This window comes from Anarrhichthys ocellatus, unplaced genomic scaffold (genome assembly GCF_004355925.1).
Source record: "Anarrhichthys ocellatus isolate YVR2014 unplaced genomic scaffold, GSC_Weel_1.0 scaffold24, whole genome shotgun sequence".
In the NCBI taxonomy this organism is placed as follows: domain Eukaryota; kingdom Metazoa; phylum Chordata; class Actinopteri; order Perciformes; family Anarhichadidae; genus Anarrhichthys; species Anarrhichthys ocellatus.
The window spans coordinates 10414466-10431317 of record NW_022280054.1 but is presented as its reverse complement, the minus strand read 5'-3'; the positions used below and the strand labels follow the sequence as shown (position 1 = coordinate 10431317).

Sequence of the window (16852 nt, the reverse complement as noted above, 5' to 3'; positions counted from 1 at the left end):
GAGAGAGAGAGAGAGAGAGAGAGAGAGAGAGAGAGAGAGAGAGAGAGCGAGAGAGAGAGAGAGAGAGCGAGCGAGAGAGAGAGAAAGGTAAATGAGAAAGAGAGAGCGGAATAGTGAAATAGCAGGAACAAGATAAATAGATTACAAGAAGGACACAAACTGAGAGGAACAGCAACTGTGAATGGATGAGAGAAATAAGAGAGAGAGAGAGAGAGAGAGAGGTGAAGGGAGAATGGAATGAGGAGAGGGGGGTGAGGATAGTTGTCATTAAATCCCCCCCCTCTCAAATCAGAACTGAGATTCAGAGGCCACTTTATCTGGACGGACAGACGGTCCTACAGTGTGGAGCAGCAGGGATGCACTGAGTGTGTGTGTGCCTGCATGTGTGTGTTAAAAAAAATACACACAACACACACATGCATGTGCATTTTTTCTTTTGGCGTGTGTATGTCTATGTGTATGTGTGTGTGTGTGTGTCTGTTTGTGCTTCCGTGTGTCACTGAGCCGTGTGAATGTGCTGTATGGGCAATCATGCCCAACTCTGAGTGTGTATGTATGTGTGTGTGTGTGTGTGTGTGACATGTAATTGAGCCCTTTGAAGGTCACCATCCCTCTTCTACCACTCACCATTGTTAGTTGTTGTGGTTTTTTTTTCCCCTCTCCAGATTTTTTTTACCTTGTGTCTCAAAATGGCCTCCCTGTCCTCCTCCCGCTGTCTGCAGACAGAGGAGTGAAGGACGAATTCTGATCAACCAACATCAATATAGAACAACGCTGAGAGCCCAAAATGGCCACTCCCCGCTCTGTCTATTGTCTCTCAGTAATAAGCAACAGTGCCTCGTTTCTCTCTCTACATCTTCTTGTTTCTCTCTTGATTTGAAGTGCGGTAAGAGTCCATGAGCCCTGGCGTTTATTGCTTTAACCAATACGTTCCCATTTATAGCAGCGTCACTGGGCAGATACAGATGTGTTTCTCTGCTGCGACCAATCTTTGTCTGCTCGCTGTCTCTGCAGCGAATGATGTTTGCCATCAAAACTTTCCATACCAGTGTGATTTTCAGAGGGAAAAAGTGAACTGATGTGTTGTAAATTGGTTTGTGTGATACATTTTCAAATTGCAGTCAAACCTGTTTTTAAACGCTCTGAAAGTTTTGTAGATATCTGATGATTTTTGTTGCTCTTATGGAGAACGCCAAAGCTTTCCAATTTGCCCAAAAAGGCCTGTTTAATGAGTCGTCTTGTAAACTTCCTTCCAATGGGCTCCAGTGGGGAGTGCACAGATGTGTAATTGTATGTTAATGAACATATGTGTGCCTAAAGTGCCTATTATTTGCCAGTGTGTGCGTGTGCACAGCAGCAACAGGAACAACTGGCTTCGTGTTTCACAATCAGGAAAATCCTTTTAGAGGTTTTAAACGTTTTCTAGTGTTTCTATCTTCAGGCCTGTTCTGTATCACAACACATTTTCAATTCTAATTGTCTCGTCTTTCTAAAGACAGATTGGTTTCACGTTCGTTCCCGTCCTCTTTCTCCACGTTTAACACAACACGTGTGGAGGTAGAGAGCATGCAGTGTTTTCTGGATTGTCTTCTGAACTTTTCACGTACACACACGGCATTCCTCCTCAGCTCTCGATTGGTCGATTGTTGCCGCTGCTGCGCGGTGCAGGAAAGGAAAGGGAGAATCGGCTGTTGCCTAGCAATCCGGTTGCCATAGATACCGCCATTGGCTCCCTCCTAAAGAGTGGTACACACTGTTATGTACATTGAAAAGAGAGAGAGAGAGAGAGAGAGAGTAGGAAAGGGAGGAGATGTATGGAGAGAATAGAAAAGAGGAGACAGAGAGGAGACAGAGAGGAGACAGAGAGAGAAGAATGGAAGAAGTTGAAGTATGGGAGATAAGAGAGGGAGGGGGGGAGTTCATTAAGGATAACATAAAGAATAGGAGGAGAGAGAGAGAGAGAGAGAGAAAACAGACAAAGACAGAAGCAGAGCGAGAAGCAGAGAGTTACACAAAAAACAGAATCTCTTCATGATTCATCATATAGATTCCCCCAGACGGTTGGAGCGGTGAAGGCAGGGTAATATCGGAGTCTGCTTCATTTGGTATTCTGTCTTAACGTGTGGTGCTGTGGCTTGCCGGCTGGTTGTGTTGTGTTAGTCGGTTGTCTTGGCCATGTTTGGATATGCTCCCACACCACCACAACCCCCCCCACCACCAGCACCAACCCCCCCCCCCCAGATCCACCCTCACACCATCCGTCTCTGTCTGACTGCTTGTTGTCGTACTGTCTGTGGCTGACTGTAACGGTTACTGTAGAGAGGAGAGGTCGGAATAACAATCAGCAACGCAACAGTTTCATAGATGAGTGTGTTCATAAATTATTTCTATACTGTAATACAAAAATGTCCACATGCAAATTGACATATTGCAAAGGGGATTCAAGTCATGAAAACTTTTCAGGATTCTGTCAGATTACAGCGCCTTACTTTTTGACAAAAAAGAATCCTCTGCTGCAGAAAACCTTGGCTTTTAAAATTCTGGTTTGTTTGGAATAAAATCCTAATTAGTAGTTAGCACAAGCAGCGATAGCCACCTTGACTGAATACACAAATAAATCTGCACCACCTCCAACTCAAACTCCCCGCTTCAGTGCCAAAATGCCACAAATGATGGGATGCATGCTTTTCACTTTTAACAGCTCTTTTTTGTAAAAAATGTCCCTTTGTTTTTCCACATGTTTTGTTTTTGGCCAGCTGGTAATTTCTGGACACATAACAGTGCGGGGCTGACGCACAGTATAGTGGACCATGTGAGGTTGGGCACAATTCAAACAGGATTTCACAGTCACATTCCCGGCCGGTTTTCTCCCTGGAACAAAATAGGATTAATTATTTGCATTTTAACTCTTCATCGACAGGGACACACGCCTGCACTGGCTAAGTGGCTCTTTTTAAGTGTGTGCAAATGTGAGTACATGTGCACAAAGTATGTGCACGCGAATGCACAAAAAGTGTGTATATTTGTGTCTATGTGTGATTTCTTTAAATGCATGATTCATGGGGGAGTTGGTGTGTCTTTGTGTTCGTTTGTGACATATTGGCATGCTTGTCTATTGGCTAAATGTGCACATATCTGCAGACTGCAGAGCCTGACGTACTGTGTGTGTGCAAGTGTGTGTGTCTCTGTTTCTGCGGGTCAGTGTGATTACAAAGCAGCCATAGATCAAGTTTTATTATGCACCAAAACTGCCTCTGTCCTCTTTACTTTGCAATGTCATCTCTGAACACAAGCTCACATTGCACACACACACACACACACACACACACACACACACACACACACACATACAAATGCATGCATCCAGACCCACAATGCACTGGGAGTTACGCAACCTGCTGACTGGACATGAGTGAAAGTAGTACTTGTGTGTGTGTGTGTGTTTGTGTGTGTGTGTGTGTGTGTGTGTGTTAGGGTGAGGGGTGGGGTGGTTTGGAGGGTGCAGGGATGGAAAAGCAGCAGAAATGGGGGGAGAAACAGAGGGAAAAGAGAGCACTGGTGCAGGCATTAGTGTGACAACAGATGGATTGCAGGAAAGAGTTCCAATTTCCTTTCTGAGAGTAAAGCAGAGGGAAGAAAAAAATAGATGGATACCGAATAAGGGAAAGGGAAGCGAAGAGATGAAGCACAATGAAGCGCAGAGAAGAGATCGAATCAGAGGCAGAGAGAGCAGCAGCAATAATGAGAACGCATGAAAGTGCAAAGAGGAAGAGGATGGGTGCAAGAGTGAGAGGATGAAGATGGGAAGAGAAAGAGAGAGAGAGAAAGGAAGCCGGTGACTTTTCATCTGTGACTGACGCTTTCCATCTCACTGCATCTCTGCCTCCTTGTCTGCATAAAAAAAAACCTGAAGATGTCTTCTTGAGCATTTGGGATTTTGTGTCAGTGTGAATAGAAATGTATGTGCTTTTTATTTGTTTATCCTATTGTTTCCTATTAAATACTTGCAATTTCTGCGACTGTAGTTGTGTGTGTGTGTATGTGTGTGTGGCTGCACGAGGTTACATGGACTCTCATTCATCATGTTAAAGGGAGCAATGGGGGATGGGACCGTAACTGGACGGCAAAAGTTATTATGCAAAGGCTTGGTTGTAAATCTTTGAGTGTATGTGTGTGTGTGTGCGCTCTACTGTACGCGTGTGGGTGTTTTTTCATCTGTGTGTGCATGTGTGCTCTCATTGTGTTTGTGTGTACGTGCACTACTCCTGAGAGGCTCTCCTCATTAAGCAGCGAGGCGACAGGAGTGCAGAGTGTGTGTTTTCACACACCGCTGCTCCGATACAATGGGAGACACTTTTTTCCCTCCTTCCCTTCCTTCTCTCCCCTTTGTGCTTCCTCCTCTTCCTCCTCCTCCTCTCTTTTTTCCTCTATCTCCCTTTTTGCCCCATTCCTTCTCGAAATCCTTCTCTGCCTCTTCCTTGTTCTCCTCTTCCTCCACCTATGAGCCTCCTCCTCATCCTCACCCTTTCCTCCCGTGTGCAGCTGCAGTGCCGGAGTGTTTGTTGCCTTCGGTAATTGTGAAGAACAGATACACTCTGAAAGTGAAAAATGCTCAACTGCCGCCTGTTAATCCTCATCTAAGCCTCAGCCTTGATAAATGAAGTTTTGTATTTTTGTTTTTGCCATGACGGTAGCCACGGCAACTTGTGCTCCTTTGTGAATGGCGGCGGTTACCTTTACGACTATCGTCACGACAGGATAGAATAGAGTTGAGGGAATAAAGAAAAAGGAACAAGAAGTCGCCTCAATCAGTTCAAGCGAATGTCTTTAACATTCTATCACATCAAGGAGCAGAGAGAGAAAATTATAAAAGTGAGATGGAAGAAAAAGTGAGAGAAGTCAACAGGTAGGCCGATTTGTTTGCGTGTGTGTGGTGGCAGAGGTCATTTCTTTCGGATGGAAGCGCTACGTTGATGAGGCTTCCACTGCGGCCGGACAAAGGACGAGAGTATCGAGCAGCCAGAGTCCGTGGTATTGATTCCAGGTCAAAGTGAGACGGAGGGGAGAGAGGAAGAGGAGGATGAGGAGAGGTTTGCTCCTTTTATTGATTACATACAGTTGAGAAACGTTCCTCTGATGAGGTCAACATTAGTCACATAATCTCCAAATAAAATGTTTCTCTCAAAGAAAATATAATTTGCAATCCAAGCGTTTCTCTTCTTTTAAAAAACACTTTGGACTCAATATAAAAACCTTAATTTAAATATATATTTTTTGCTGTCCAATAAAAATGATGTGCCTCCAAATTTCTCTTTTTTTCTCCACTTTTGTTTTTTCGTACACATAAAAACATTATTATTCTCATTTAGTTTTTATTAAAAGAAGTGCATCATCAAATCCCTGAATACATAAATAACACATGAAACAAGATAAGATAAAGTGAGACATGTGAGCATACAGTATAGACCATTATTCTGCTAAGAGTGAGAACCAAGACTTTCATTTGAAGAAAAGGAGCAAGAGGCGGTCCAGAGAGCGAAATAACAACGCAAGGTAACGAAGGAGCAGCATGGAGGAGGAAGGGACAGAAAATGAGAAGGGGGGAGAGAAAAATTATAAGCAGAGAGGGAGGAGGGTTGAGGAAGGGTAGGTGTGTGTGTGTGTGTGTGTGGGGGGGGGGGGGGGGGGCATTTGAAGATTCATCTCTTGCTGGATAATTCCCAGGAGGATCTCTCTCCAACACTTGAAAGCTGTGAAGTGTGCGGTTCTGCTCATACTCCTCCTGGTAATTGGAAGAGGAGAGGAGGGAGGGAGGGAGGAGAGGGAGAGGAGGGCCAGGTAAAGGAGGGAGCTATGGTGGCAAGAAAAGAAACGGGCAGGAGAGGAAGAGGAGGAGGAGGAGGGTGGCTGAAGGAGGTAAAGATTTAGAGGCAGAGGTAAAACTAACAAGAGGGTTAGAAGAAAGAGAACCTGGCTTATATCTCTTTTATTTTTGCTCATTAGCTCACTCCTTTTTATTCTCTCTCTCTCTTTCTCTTTCGCTGTCCTCACCCCTCCCTCCCTTTGCCGGCGATGGCGTGTCTGTGGTTGCAGGCGGCTTCTGAAACATGGCCGCAGGCGTTTAATCATTGATGGAGTTTTTTTGCCTCCATGCAGGCGGGCCAGCGGGCAGCCCCGGCTCACTCGCATGCGTCAGGACCTGCTGATTCACTCTCTGGGGCCTTCAAGCACACACACACGCACACACACACACACACACACACACACACACACACACACACACACACATGCACGACTACAAAGGCAAACAGGGATGCACACAGACTCAGATAAAATGTAGCCTGAATGTGTGTGTGTGTGTGTGGCTTTCCACATGTGTGCCTGTCTAGTTTATCCCACCAGGGATTGCGAGGCCCAATCAGCAGCGGTGAGCCCGAATAAAAGCAGCGAAGATAAAAAGCAATTTATTTGACCAGAACAAGGAGACAAAAACGTGTTTGCTTTGGCTCCAGGGCTGCACGCCACATATGTTTCTGCAGCTTTACAAAACACGTCCTTCTGCCAGACTCAGCAAACATCTGGCTGTGTTGTTCTTACTGTAAAATAAGTGAATACACTTATATACTGTATGCTCATCCAGTATCATTCGATCTACTGTATGTATGGAGCCAGACTTCTTCAAACAGTTTGCAGATAAGGTTTAGCTCAAATCCCCACAGACAGCTAACCTGATTGCACAGGAGAAATGAAGTAATATTGCATTTTGTTCATTTTGACTAATTCACCTATGATTCGTGCTACTGCTACTTCTGCTATAATAATAATAATAATAACAATCTTCCTCTGGTTCCGATGCAGAATTCAATATCATCCTATCATTTCAGCGATATGATATTAAAAGACCACACTGACTTTCTGATGATTTTTAATAAAGGGGGGAAAAAATTGGCCGGGACTTCTCTGCCTAACCCTCACCAGCACACAGGCCTGATGATGTGCAGGTGTGTTTTTGTTCTATGAAAAAACCTCCAGCAAGATCTCACGTTATAACAGGACAATGAGATTACTGAGAATTATGAGGATTGAAATAATACACTGTGAATTTCAGGTACAACACAGTGTTTGTCCTGACGGTCAAGACAAACCACTCGGTTCATTATTATATAATGCAGTAAATCTGTAGAAGTGGAAATCCTTTTCATTATTACCTCGATAGATACAGTAGTCTCTCCACCTTCATTATCACATATGAAAGTGCACAGCCCAGCAGTAAAGTGCTATGCAGTTGCTTTCTCTCAGTAAAGATGACAGCCTCTTGGGTTTTTGGGGATTTTTTTTTATCTGCTCAGAGCACTCCTGTTGAATTCTGCATGCAGGTACAGCTCCCCCCCCCCCACCTGTCAGTCATCCTGATCAGAGAGTTTTTATTATTATTATATTTCTCAGAGGATTAAAGCCAGACCCATGCGGGGAGGAAACCCAATCTCTCTCACTCCTCCTCCTCTTCTCTTCTCACCCCCTTTCCCCCTCTCTCCCCTTCCGGCCAAACAAAACTCCACCCTGCAATGGATGGATTAAATGACCTCTCTCTGTCTCCCACATGCACGCAGAATCACCTGCAGCACTGTCTGTGTCTGCCTGCCTGCGTCTGCCTTTTTCTTTTTGTCTCTCTGCAGAGCGAATGGCTTTCTGTGCGTGCCATATATGCGTGTGTGTGTGTGTGTGTGTGTGTGTGTGTGTGTGTGTGTGTGTGTGTTAGCGTTAGCGTGAACCTGCATAATCCACTCTATTGTACTCACCGTTGCTCTGTCCTGCATAGTGAGTCACTGGTGAAGGACCCGTCCAGTGCGTTAAAGCGCACATAGAAGATAGTCTGCAGTGGTTATGTGATTGCTTCCATTAAAGTGATTATGCAATCAACAGCAGTAAGACAGGCAGGGAGACAGACAGACAGACAGACAGAGGGATGGGGCAGACGTGGAATGCATACACACACATATGGACACAGCACTCAGGCAGGCAGGGGGAATTTCTCTCTTGTTAATAATCATTATGAAACGGCTTCACGTGGAGCACTTGCCTCTCCGCGCTCAGCAGGATGGCAGGTCCGTCCTTACAAAATCCCTATGCACACACATACACACACAAACACACACACACACACACACACACTCATACTCCCGCCATTCCTCAGTTCCTCCTCCTCCTCATCTCCCTAAAATTATTTACCAGACCCCGGGGGCTTCCAGCAGGCGTCCCTCTCTGTGCCTCCCCCGTCTCCCGTTTCCTGGGTGAGCCGGGGGTTTGGTGCGTCCCAGGCTGTCTCCGGCCTGCACCGGTGCTTGTTTTTAACAAAAGCAAACAGTAGAGAGAGAGATAGACAGAGCGCTGGGCTCAGCTGGCTCGGTGTGCAGTCTGGCAACAGGGACTTATAGTTACAGATCTCTTCTTCTTCTTTGTTTTACATCTCAACATTTTACCTCGTCTCACCCTCCCTTTGCTAAAAACCCATGCAGGAGTAAACTCAACTCTTTCCTTTACCTGCCTCCCTTTTTTCTTTTTCTCCTTGCAGCCAAGAAAGCACCGGACGGCTCAGTGATCGCCAACGGCTACTGCGACTTCTGCCTCGGAGGCTCAAAGAAGACCGGCTGTCCTGAAGACCTTATCTCCTGTGCGGACTGTGGACGCTCAGGTAGGGCACCGCTGAAGGGGATGATTGGCAGGAGGAAGGCGGTCCTCTGTTGATGCACAGTTTTGAAATGTTCCATTTGATGAGCATAGATTTCGTATTTACTATATACATTAATGCAAGTTTCGACTCCTGTTACGCTTCAATGGATGGACCATACCAGTGTTTTTTGTTTTGTTTTGTTTTAGCCCATCTACTACAAATCATGTACAGTCTTATTAATAGACATTTGCTGTTATGTTTTTGATTTGTTTTAGGTGTTTTCTCACCTTCCAGGCAGTTAGTGTTCTTTACATTAGTCACTACAATTTGAAAATCCATTTTGAAAGACTTGAAACTGACCCCAGATTTGTTTTTAACGATGGTGGCCCCCGAAGGACAAAATACATACATAACGCTTCGGGAGGTTCTCTACATAGAAATTGCAAATACAAAAACAAATGGTGAAGTAATTGAAATTGGTAATTGACAAATGTTAGCTAACAATGTAGCATCACCTGAACTTAACACTAACCAGGTATCTGTTCGATTTGAATTAGTAAGTAGAGGCGTTACTTTGGGGACGTATTGTCCTTAGAAGGCCACCGTACATAAAAAAATGAAATTAATTCCTGCTTTTATTTGTGTAACTTATGTTGTAATATTTTTAAGTGCAGGTTAATTTTTAATTAAGTAACCTACATGCATGTTCTCTGCAAGTTGATTTCCCTTCTGTTTGTGAGGGAGTAGAAAACCCTTGGCTGCCTGAAAGGTAGAAAACACATAAAAACTTCGTAAACAATATGACATGCTTTGGAAAACAGTGGCTATAATGTAAAATGTGCTAAAAATCTTCTCTGCAAGAAGAACTTCTTGTTGCTGCTTGAGAGGTGTAAAAGTGCCAGGAACTTAAATGCGCTTCATAACATTATTTTAAACGCATCAACACCTGATAATAAAGTGCTGTTCTTTATGCAATATAATACATTCATCATAAGTGATAACACTATTAACATAGTCGGAGACAGGATTTCGCATTTTATAAAGTTTTGTAGAATACCAAGAATATCAAATAGTTGAAAGACATGAGATGCAATTTTAGCAACAACAAAATTGCATGCAACTCCAAATATATGCAATACATATGATGACAACTGCTCTGCGGTCTGTCAGAAGTGCATAAACACTCTGGCACTTATTTTCATTTAGAGTGGTCTTATTGATCACAGTGTTCTCTAACAAAGATTGGCATTAAAATATGAATGGATACAATGAAATGTAATCTTGACCTTCTTGTCTGACCAAAAAAAAAACACAAAATCTGAATGTTGTCTGCTGCATTCCTTTTTAATCCTGGCTTCTTGTGAAACAACCTCCTTTACAATTGTGATATAAACCCGTTTGTCTATTTCTTCTTTTTGAGACCGTGTCCCATGTGCTGCAAGAGCCCCGCTGAGTTTGTGAGAGAACGGTCTCCATTAGTGTGTATTGTGGTTGTGAAGGGTTAATCTTATCAGAGTAGCGTTCAAGAATGATTTCTTTCTAAAATATGGTTGTGTTATTATTTTCCCATTATAAATCCCTTTGTTTTGGTTTGTGGGATGTGCTTGTATATTTGTATACATGCATAGATTGCAGTGTATATGGTGAAGAATTTGTGAACTTATTACTTGATTGCATGTACTGTATACATATTTTTCTCGACCTGTTTTTTTTTTTCTTCTGAAAAATAAAAAAGCAGAACTGAAAGGATTTACGTGAGTTGTAGTGAATGGGCTGCAGCATGCTAAACAATGGTATGGTCCTCGTCTTTATAAACACGCACAAAGAAGACGACTGGAGCTCGGGAAACGAGGATGACATAACAATGTTTCTATTGTCGTGATCATGTAACAAGCAAGTAGCAGGAACAACTGTCATAACGGGGGTAAGGAGAGGGAGAGAATATATTTTAAATGGCACAGAAGTGGCCTGCAATGGAAAAGGACAAGTCGTTTTCATGTCACATCTGGGATTTTTTTGAAATGACAACACCTTTTTTTAAGTTCTCAAGATGAAATCAAAAGTAAGCTTATGGTAAAAAAAAAATCTGAGATGACTGAAAAAATAAATATGACCAAAATATAAATACAGGGGGAAACAAAATGTCCAAAAATTCTTTCAGCCATCTGACAGAATAGTTTTCACATCTGTAACACACCACTGTTCGCCCCCGTTAAATATAGAAAAATCACATGTATGACAACATGCTGTCAGATAGATAGAATAGGTAGATGATGGATGTCCTCAAAATACAGAAAGCGATGGTGAAAAACGTTGTGTGGGCCTGTGCTTGTGTGTGTGTGTGCGTGTGTGTGTGCGTGTGTGTGTGCGTGTGTGTATGTGCACTCAGGCCACCCGTCCTGTCTGCAGTTCACAGTGAACATGACGGCTGCGGTGAGGACTTATCGCTGGCAGTGCATCGAGTGCAAGTCCTGCAGTCTGTGTGGCACCTCTGAGAACGACGTAGGTTCTCACTTTGTACATACATGTTAACTCTGAACACGTGTGGCTGCACACACACACACACACACTCACACACACACACACTCACACACACACACACACACACACACACATATAATACTGGAAAACCTTTTAACCCACTACTTGAATTTAGGTTTTATACAGTTTTTTATTGGTGGAGCAAGTTTACTTTATTCATCCTTGAAGGAATCCACTTTTTCTAACATTGATCCAGGAGCTAATTTAGATCTGTTGTCTTGCTCACAGACGTGATTACGTGAAGCTTTGACATACAACAGGGAAGAAAAACGATTTACACCCATTGAAAATTTTAAAAGAAACATACATGTCAACCTTTTACATTTTATATTCCCGAAGAGGAAGCAGATATTTGTATTCACACAAACTGTAGTGCAGGCTGTAAAGTCACAGTGCAGGTTATTATTGTTTGTTGCCTTGAGAGAGGAAAGAACTATTTCTATGAAGTGAAGTCTACATAGTTAAGAGTGTTTTTAAATAGATGATTGGATTCTCAGTTTAAAAAATGTATAACACACCTCAACCCTTTAATTTATTAGTATACAAATTCATATCTTCAAGTACTATACACATTCAATTCATGCTCCTGCTCCTCTCAAATCCCACATGATAACATCTGCTTGTGTGAATATTCTCCTCTGTTCCAGGACCAGCTGTTGTTCTGTGACGACTGTGACAGAGGCTACCACATGTACTGTCTGAGCCCTCCCATGTCTGAACCACCAGAGGGTATGTATGAGAAATAAGAGGAGCACGAGCATTGAAAACCAAGAGATACTGTTCAAGGACTCATAAGCCTATATTTGGAAGGACTGCACAGCACAAGGAAGCTCATCCGAGAGCGTTTTTGTTTGTGCAGAATTGTGTAACTGTCTGCAGTGTGGGTGGGGAGACAATCACAGTGAGGAGCGTGAAACTTGCGGTCAAAACGGTCAGACTATCTCCGTGCTGACTTCTAAGTATTGGAAATATATTAAGAAGATAACCCGCAGGACTCATTATGAATCTGCATCTCTTTTCAAGACCGTAACGGTCCCGATAGCGAGGCCATCGTCACAGAAACGGAGCAGGTACATCTGCTCAAATTAAACTCGTTTGCCTGCCGCACAAGACAAGATGGCTGCTTTAGGATGTTTGATGGCGTCGTTGTCATGGAAATGAGTAGTTGAAAAGATAATCTGTTTCCATGGCGAAAGTGTCACTTGGCTGAACATACAGCAGCAGTGGCACTCGTGTTCAACACTCACTAACAGTGTCATGCTCTGCCCACACATGCGACGCTTTCCATTTACAGGAAACCTTTTTTATATTCAGCCGTCGTCGGTTCTTTAAGCTTTACTCTCGAGAGGAGACCTGACGGAGCTCTCGCACGGTAACCGTATGTTTGCGTACATAACGTCTTTAGGCGTAACACAGCGGGGTCCACAGACATTCAGAGCTACACTTTGTGATGTTTAATTAATGTCACAAATCCCGTGCTCAAATCCAAACCAAACTAGTTGTCAAATCCCCTGCAGTCGCAATCCACAGGCACAGCATGTGGTGTTTTAACATGCAGCTTTAATTTACAGTATTACTTAACGCTCTGTCTAAAATGAGGGATTAATCCACACGGCTTCATAATAGCAGTGATTGAACTTCCTGTCTGTGTGTGTGTGTGTGTGTGTGTGTGTTGTACAGGGAGCTGGAGCTGTCATCTGTGTCTGAGACACTTGAAGGAGAAGGCCTCAGCCTACATCACCCTCACTTAATCCGCGGAGCTGCGCCTCATCCTCTCAGCCCTTCATCCTTTCCCAAGCCACCTCTTCGTCACCCCTTCTCTGTGCCTCAGCTGACCCGCCCCATCCCCCCCACCCCTCCTCCTCTTCTGATCTTTCCGTCGCCGCCACTTCCTCCTCCACAAGCCATTCCGGTGACCTCTGACACGACTGAGCACATAGCACCCACAGCGCTGCACCCATTCTTGAACGTCTCTCCAGCCGCAAACCGACCTCCGTCCTTTTTTGTGGTCACGCACACGTGCCCTGATGCTTGACCTGAACGCCCCCCCCCCCCCCCCCCCCCACCCCCCCTCCACCCCTTCTTGAACAGGAATTCATCAGCTGGCAATAAGTTTGCTAGCGAGACACACACTCCAGCCTGCCAAGAGCACTTCAGAGGTATACTGCTCCACGAGAACCCTCTTAAGGGCCCTCGGAAGAGCCCTAATGATCTTCAGCTGCAACTCAGTCAAGTAGTGAGTGAGAATTAATAAGACGGATAGGTGTTAGGCTGAGGACAGGGCTTGGAAGACCCTGGATAAACACAGAGCAGTAGGTTTCAGTGTTAGCCAACTGTGAAATATACACCAAACCAAAATTTCATTTATTCCCTCTGTCCTTTTACCCTGTACAGAGCTGAGACGCTGAACTCTGCTCCACTATTTGTCTGCAGGGCTCGCTGCCCTGTGCAGTTTCAAAAAGGGGGAGTGAACTGTACAGAATTCAGACTGATTCTCTATCCACGCACTCTTCAACAACTTCCCTCCCCTCACTGAGATGCAACAATGAGCATCTGGCCAGGAACTCAGACCATCTTTGACCTCCTTTCTCCTTGCATGGGGTTTCCACAAAAGTAGTGATGTATTTTTTTGGGATCGACGCCGAAAGGTTTTATCGTGTTCGGATGTGATCCTCGGACGAGAGGAGAGAGATGGATTGCTCTCTAATCAGCCGATCAAACAGTGTATTTAAAAATTACAACTTAGGCTTAGCATCGCTCACAAATCCTTTACCTGACCTTTAATCGCCATTCCCGTCTACGAAACAATGACTGTGAAGCCAACGCGAGACTGAAACACTGCTGGTGCGTGGTGCGTATTACCTGTGAGTTAAGAATGTAGGATTGACGTGTGGACAATGCAGAACTTTGTCTGGCCCGTGCTGAGGCCTAAAAAAACCCGTCTTTTTTATGATTCCTTTTTTATTTAATTTGTTGTTTTTTTCATTTGCATGTTGTTGTTTGAATTGTTTTTAAAGACTTTTAATTGAAATGGAAAAGAAAGCACACTTAATTCGCAATAATGTGTTTGTGATATGAACTATTTTGGCCAAACTGGGCGTGTTTTAAACTCTGTGTGTGCCTGTGTGTCTGTTTGTGTGAGTTTATCTGAGCACTACAGTAGCTGTAGCCAGCTCCATGCTAGGTGGTATCTGTGAGAGGATTTGAGTGGCACGAAGGTGATGTGAATGTAAGGAAAGTCAACATTAACCTGTTCAAAGTCATTGTTTTGCAAGTCACAAAGGCTCAAGTCACAAAGGCACTGAAGTCCCGAGTCAAGATCAGCAAGTCTTAAAGACACAGTTTCACCTTTCGGGCAATTATTGCGAAACTCGAAGTGTAAAAAAAAAAGTTATGGTTTTTACAAGGGACTATTTCTTGGCAGTAACTCCAGGAGGTCACTGTGCCCGCCGAGAAATAGTGCCACACGTAACCCCTCGTAAAAAAACATAGCTTGTCACTTTTACCTTTTTGGGTTTTGCACAGATTAAACAAACGGGATATAGAGCAGACACCTTTGCAGGTGCCGGTGGGTTAACTCTGGGTTCCGGTCTTAATGCTGAGCTACGCTAACCGTCTCCTGGTAAAAAAATGAATAAGCATATTTCCCAAAATATCAAACAGAGTCAAGTTTAAATTATGATCTTCTTGTCATTTGCAATTCCATTTAAAATCAATAACCTAATACTAACATATGCATTTACTAACCTCGACCATTACTATATAACATTTAGGACAACACACTGACTATGTCGTGGATAATTGATTTTATGTTAGCAAAGCTTTTTGTTACTGGCTTAAAGTGAGATGGCCTTTTAGGATCAAACACTCAACACTCTTTTAACAGACACTAAACCACTCCCTTAACTTAATCCACTTCTCCGCTGTACATTTAGATCAAAACAGTATCACCAAAAAATGCCTCTTTCCACTGCATGGTGTGGCTCGACTTTCATGTTCTACTCGGGTGATCTGACACTCGCTGAATCTTTTCATCAGCAACCAAACACAGAAACGTCTGCACGTGCGACATAGTTTTGCGACATCCCTTTTTTTTAACGTCGAGTGAATTAAACAAATTGTGGCCGCTATTGACAGTTTAGGCATAAAGAAATGGCGCATTTGTGCAGGATGTCGCAATAGTGACGATTCTCTCTGACCAATCAATGTTCTGCTGTGTTTTAATTCCAACTTCTAGTATCGACTCATCTCGCCCGAAACCTCAACCAAAATGTACCAAAAAAAAAGGCACCAGGTACATGGTTTGAACCACAACCTTTGCTCATGGAAAACCCAAAATGAGCAAGTTGAGTAGAGCTGTGCTTTACCACGCAGTGGAAATATACATGTGCACACTCCAGCGACATACAGAAAGAAGCTTTAGCTTTAATAACATCATAACTTTTAATCTTTGGGCTTGGCGAGGGAACCAAGTATAAGTGGTGTAAAAGTCAAAGTCATGTGGAAAGTTGCATTAACTGTTTCTCGCCACGTGAAACCAGTTTTGTTTCTGTTTTTTTACCTTTGTGTCCTGCAAAACATGAGTTCTGGAGAGAGAAGGTGAGAGTTTTTTGAGTAAAAAAATTTGTGAGTAAAAAAAATCCTTTTTTTTTTCCTTCTTTTAACCCAAAGGCCCATTATGTTATCCTCAACCAGTTTAACTGGACTTCTCAAGGCGACTTTAACGGGCACATTACAAGCTGAAGTGCAAGTGCTGAGTTAGGACGATGTGTTCAACATCTCTGAACGATTTGACAGTATAGAGAAGGCGTCCATCCAACGATGTGTGAACTTTAAGCCTGGAGACAATAGCTGTAAATAGGGGGTTGAATCAAGGGCAACAAATTGCCATTTCATACAGTATTTCATATTCCCGTGAAGGCCTACATATCAAAGTATGGTCAAATTCAGTCGGTTTTGTTTTGATATATATTTTGTTATAATGCTGCATCATGTCTCTGAATGGAAACTCGCAAGATCAGATGGCTCGCGCGAATGTACCTGAACTGTAATTGTGTTTGCCATCTGATACAAAAAAGACATTAGGTGCAAATAACTGTGCTACCCCTCGATTCAATGTGACTCCACTGATGCATGAATGACAACCTGAAATGTTTCTGATTTCATATTTTGATATTGTCAGTATGGCTTTTTTTCTTTTTTTTTAAAGTTATGATGAGAAATAACCTTTAACTTCTGTTGGTCTCCCGTTCGTTTCTTTGTTTGGTTTTGTAATCTGGCTCTTTTCACATTTTGCACAGCATGGCTGCATTTGCTTCCCAAGTGTGTTCATGCCTCTGTGTGTATGTGCGCGACTGTATGTATGTGTGTGTGTGTGTGTGTGTGTGTGTGTGTGTGTGTGTGTGTGTGTTACCACTTTACTGGAAGGTCAGAGAAAAGCAAACCGAACCAAAATAGTGAATTATTATTATTTTTATTATTATTCTGCAGACATTTTCTTCTCAGTGGGACCACTTGCATGTCAAAGCACTGCTGGAGGATCCGGGGGCTGAGTGCAGATGACGACAACAACAGTGTACTTAAGTGTACACATTTCCCACAAGGCACTTGGATAAAGGAGAATGCTGTTTCATTCTACAG

The 16852-nt window shown here is 43.3% G+C and overlaps 1 protein-coding gene across 4 annotated transcripts in view; it reads left to right on the top strand.

Moving 5' to 3' along the window:
• The window catches only part of dpf1 (double PHD fingers 1), a 36248-nt gene extending 22969 nt beyond the window's left edge, over positions 1-13279 (top strand). For 2 of the 4 annotated variants that reach the window (XM_031860781.1, XM_031860780.1), the window contains 4 exons: positions 8573-8692; positions 11061-11173; positions 11860-11941; positions 12893-13279. In XM_031860781.1, coding sequence (XP_031716641.1) covers positions 8573-8692; positions 11061-11173; positions 11860-11941; positions 12893-12963 — 386 coding nt within the window. In that variant the 3' untranslated portion in view covers positions 12964-13279. The remainder of the gene's footprint in view (positions 1-8572; positions 8693-11060; positions 11174-11859; positions 11942-12892) is intronic. The other 2 variants (XM_031860782.1, XM_031860779.1) reach the window with 1 other exon arrangement.
• The last annotated feature ends 3573 nt before the right edge of the window (positions 13280-16852 follow it).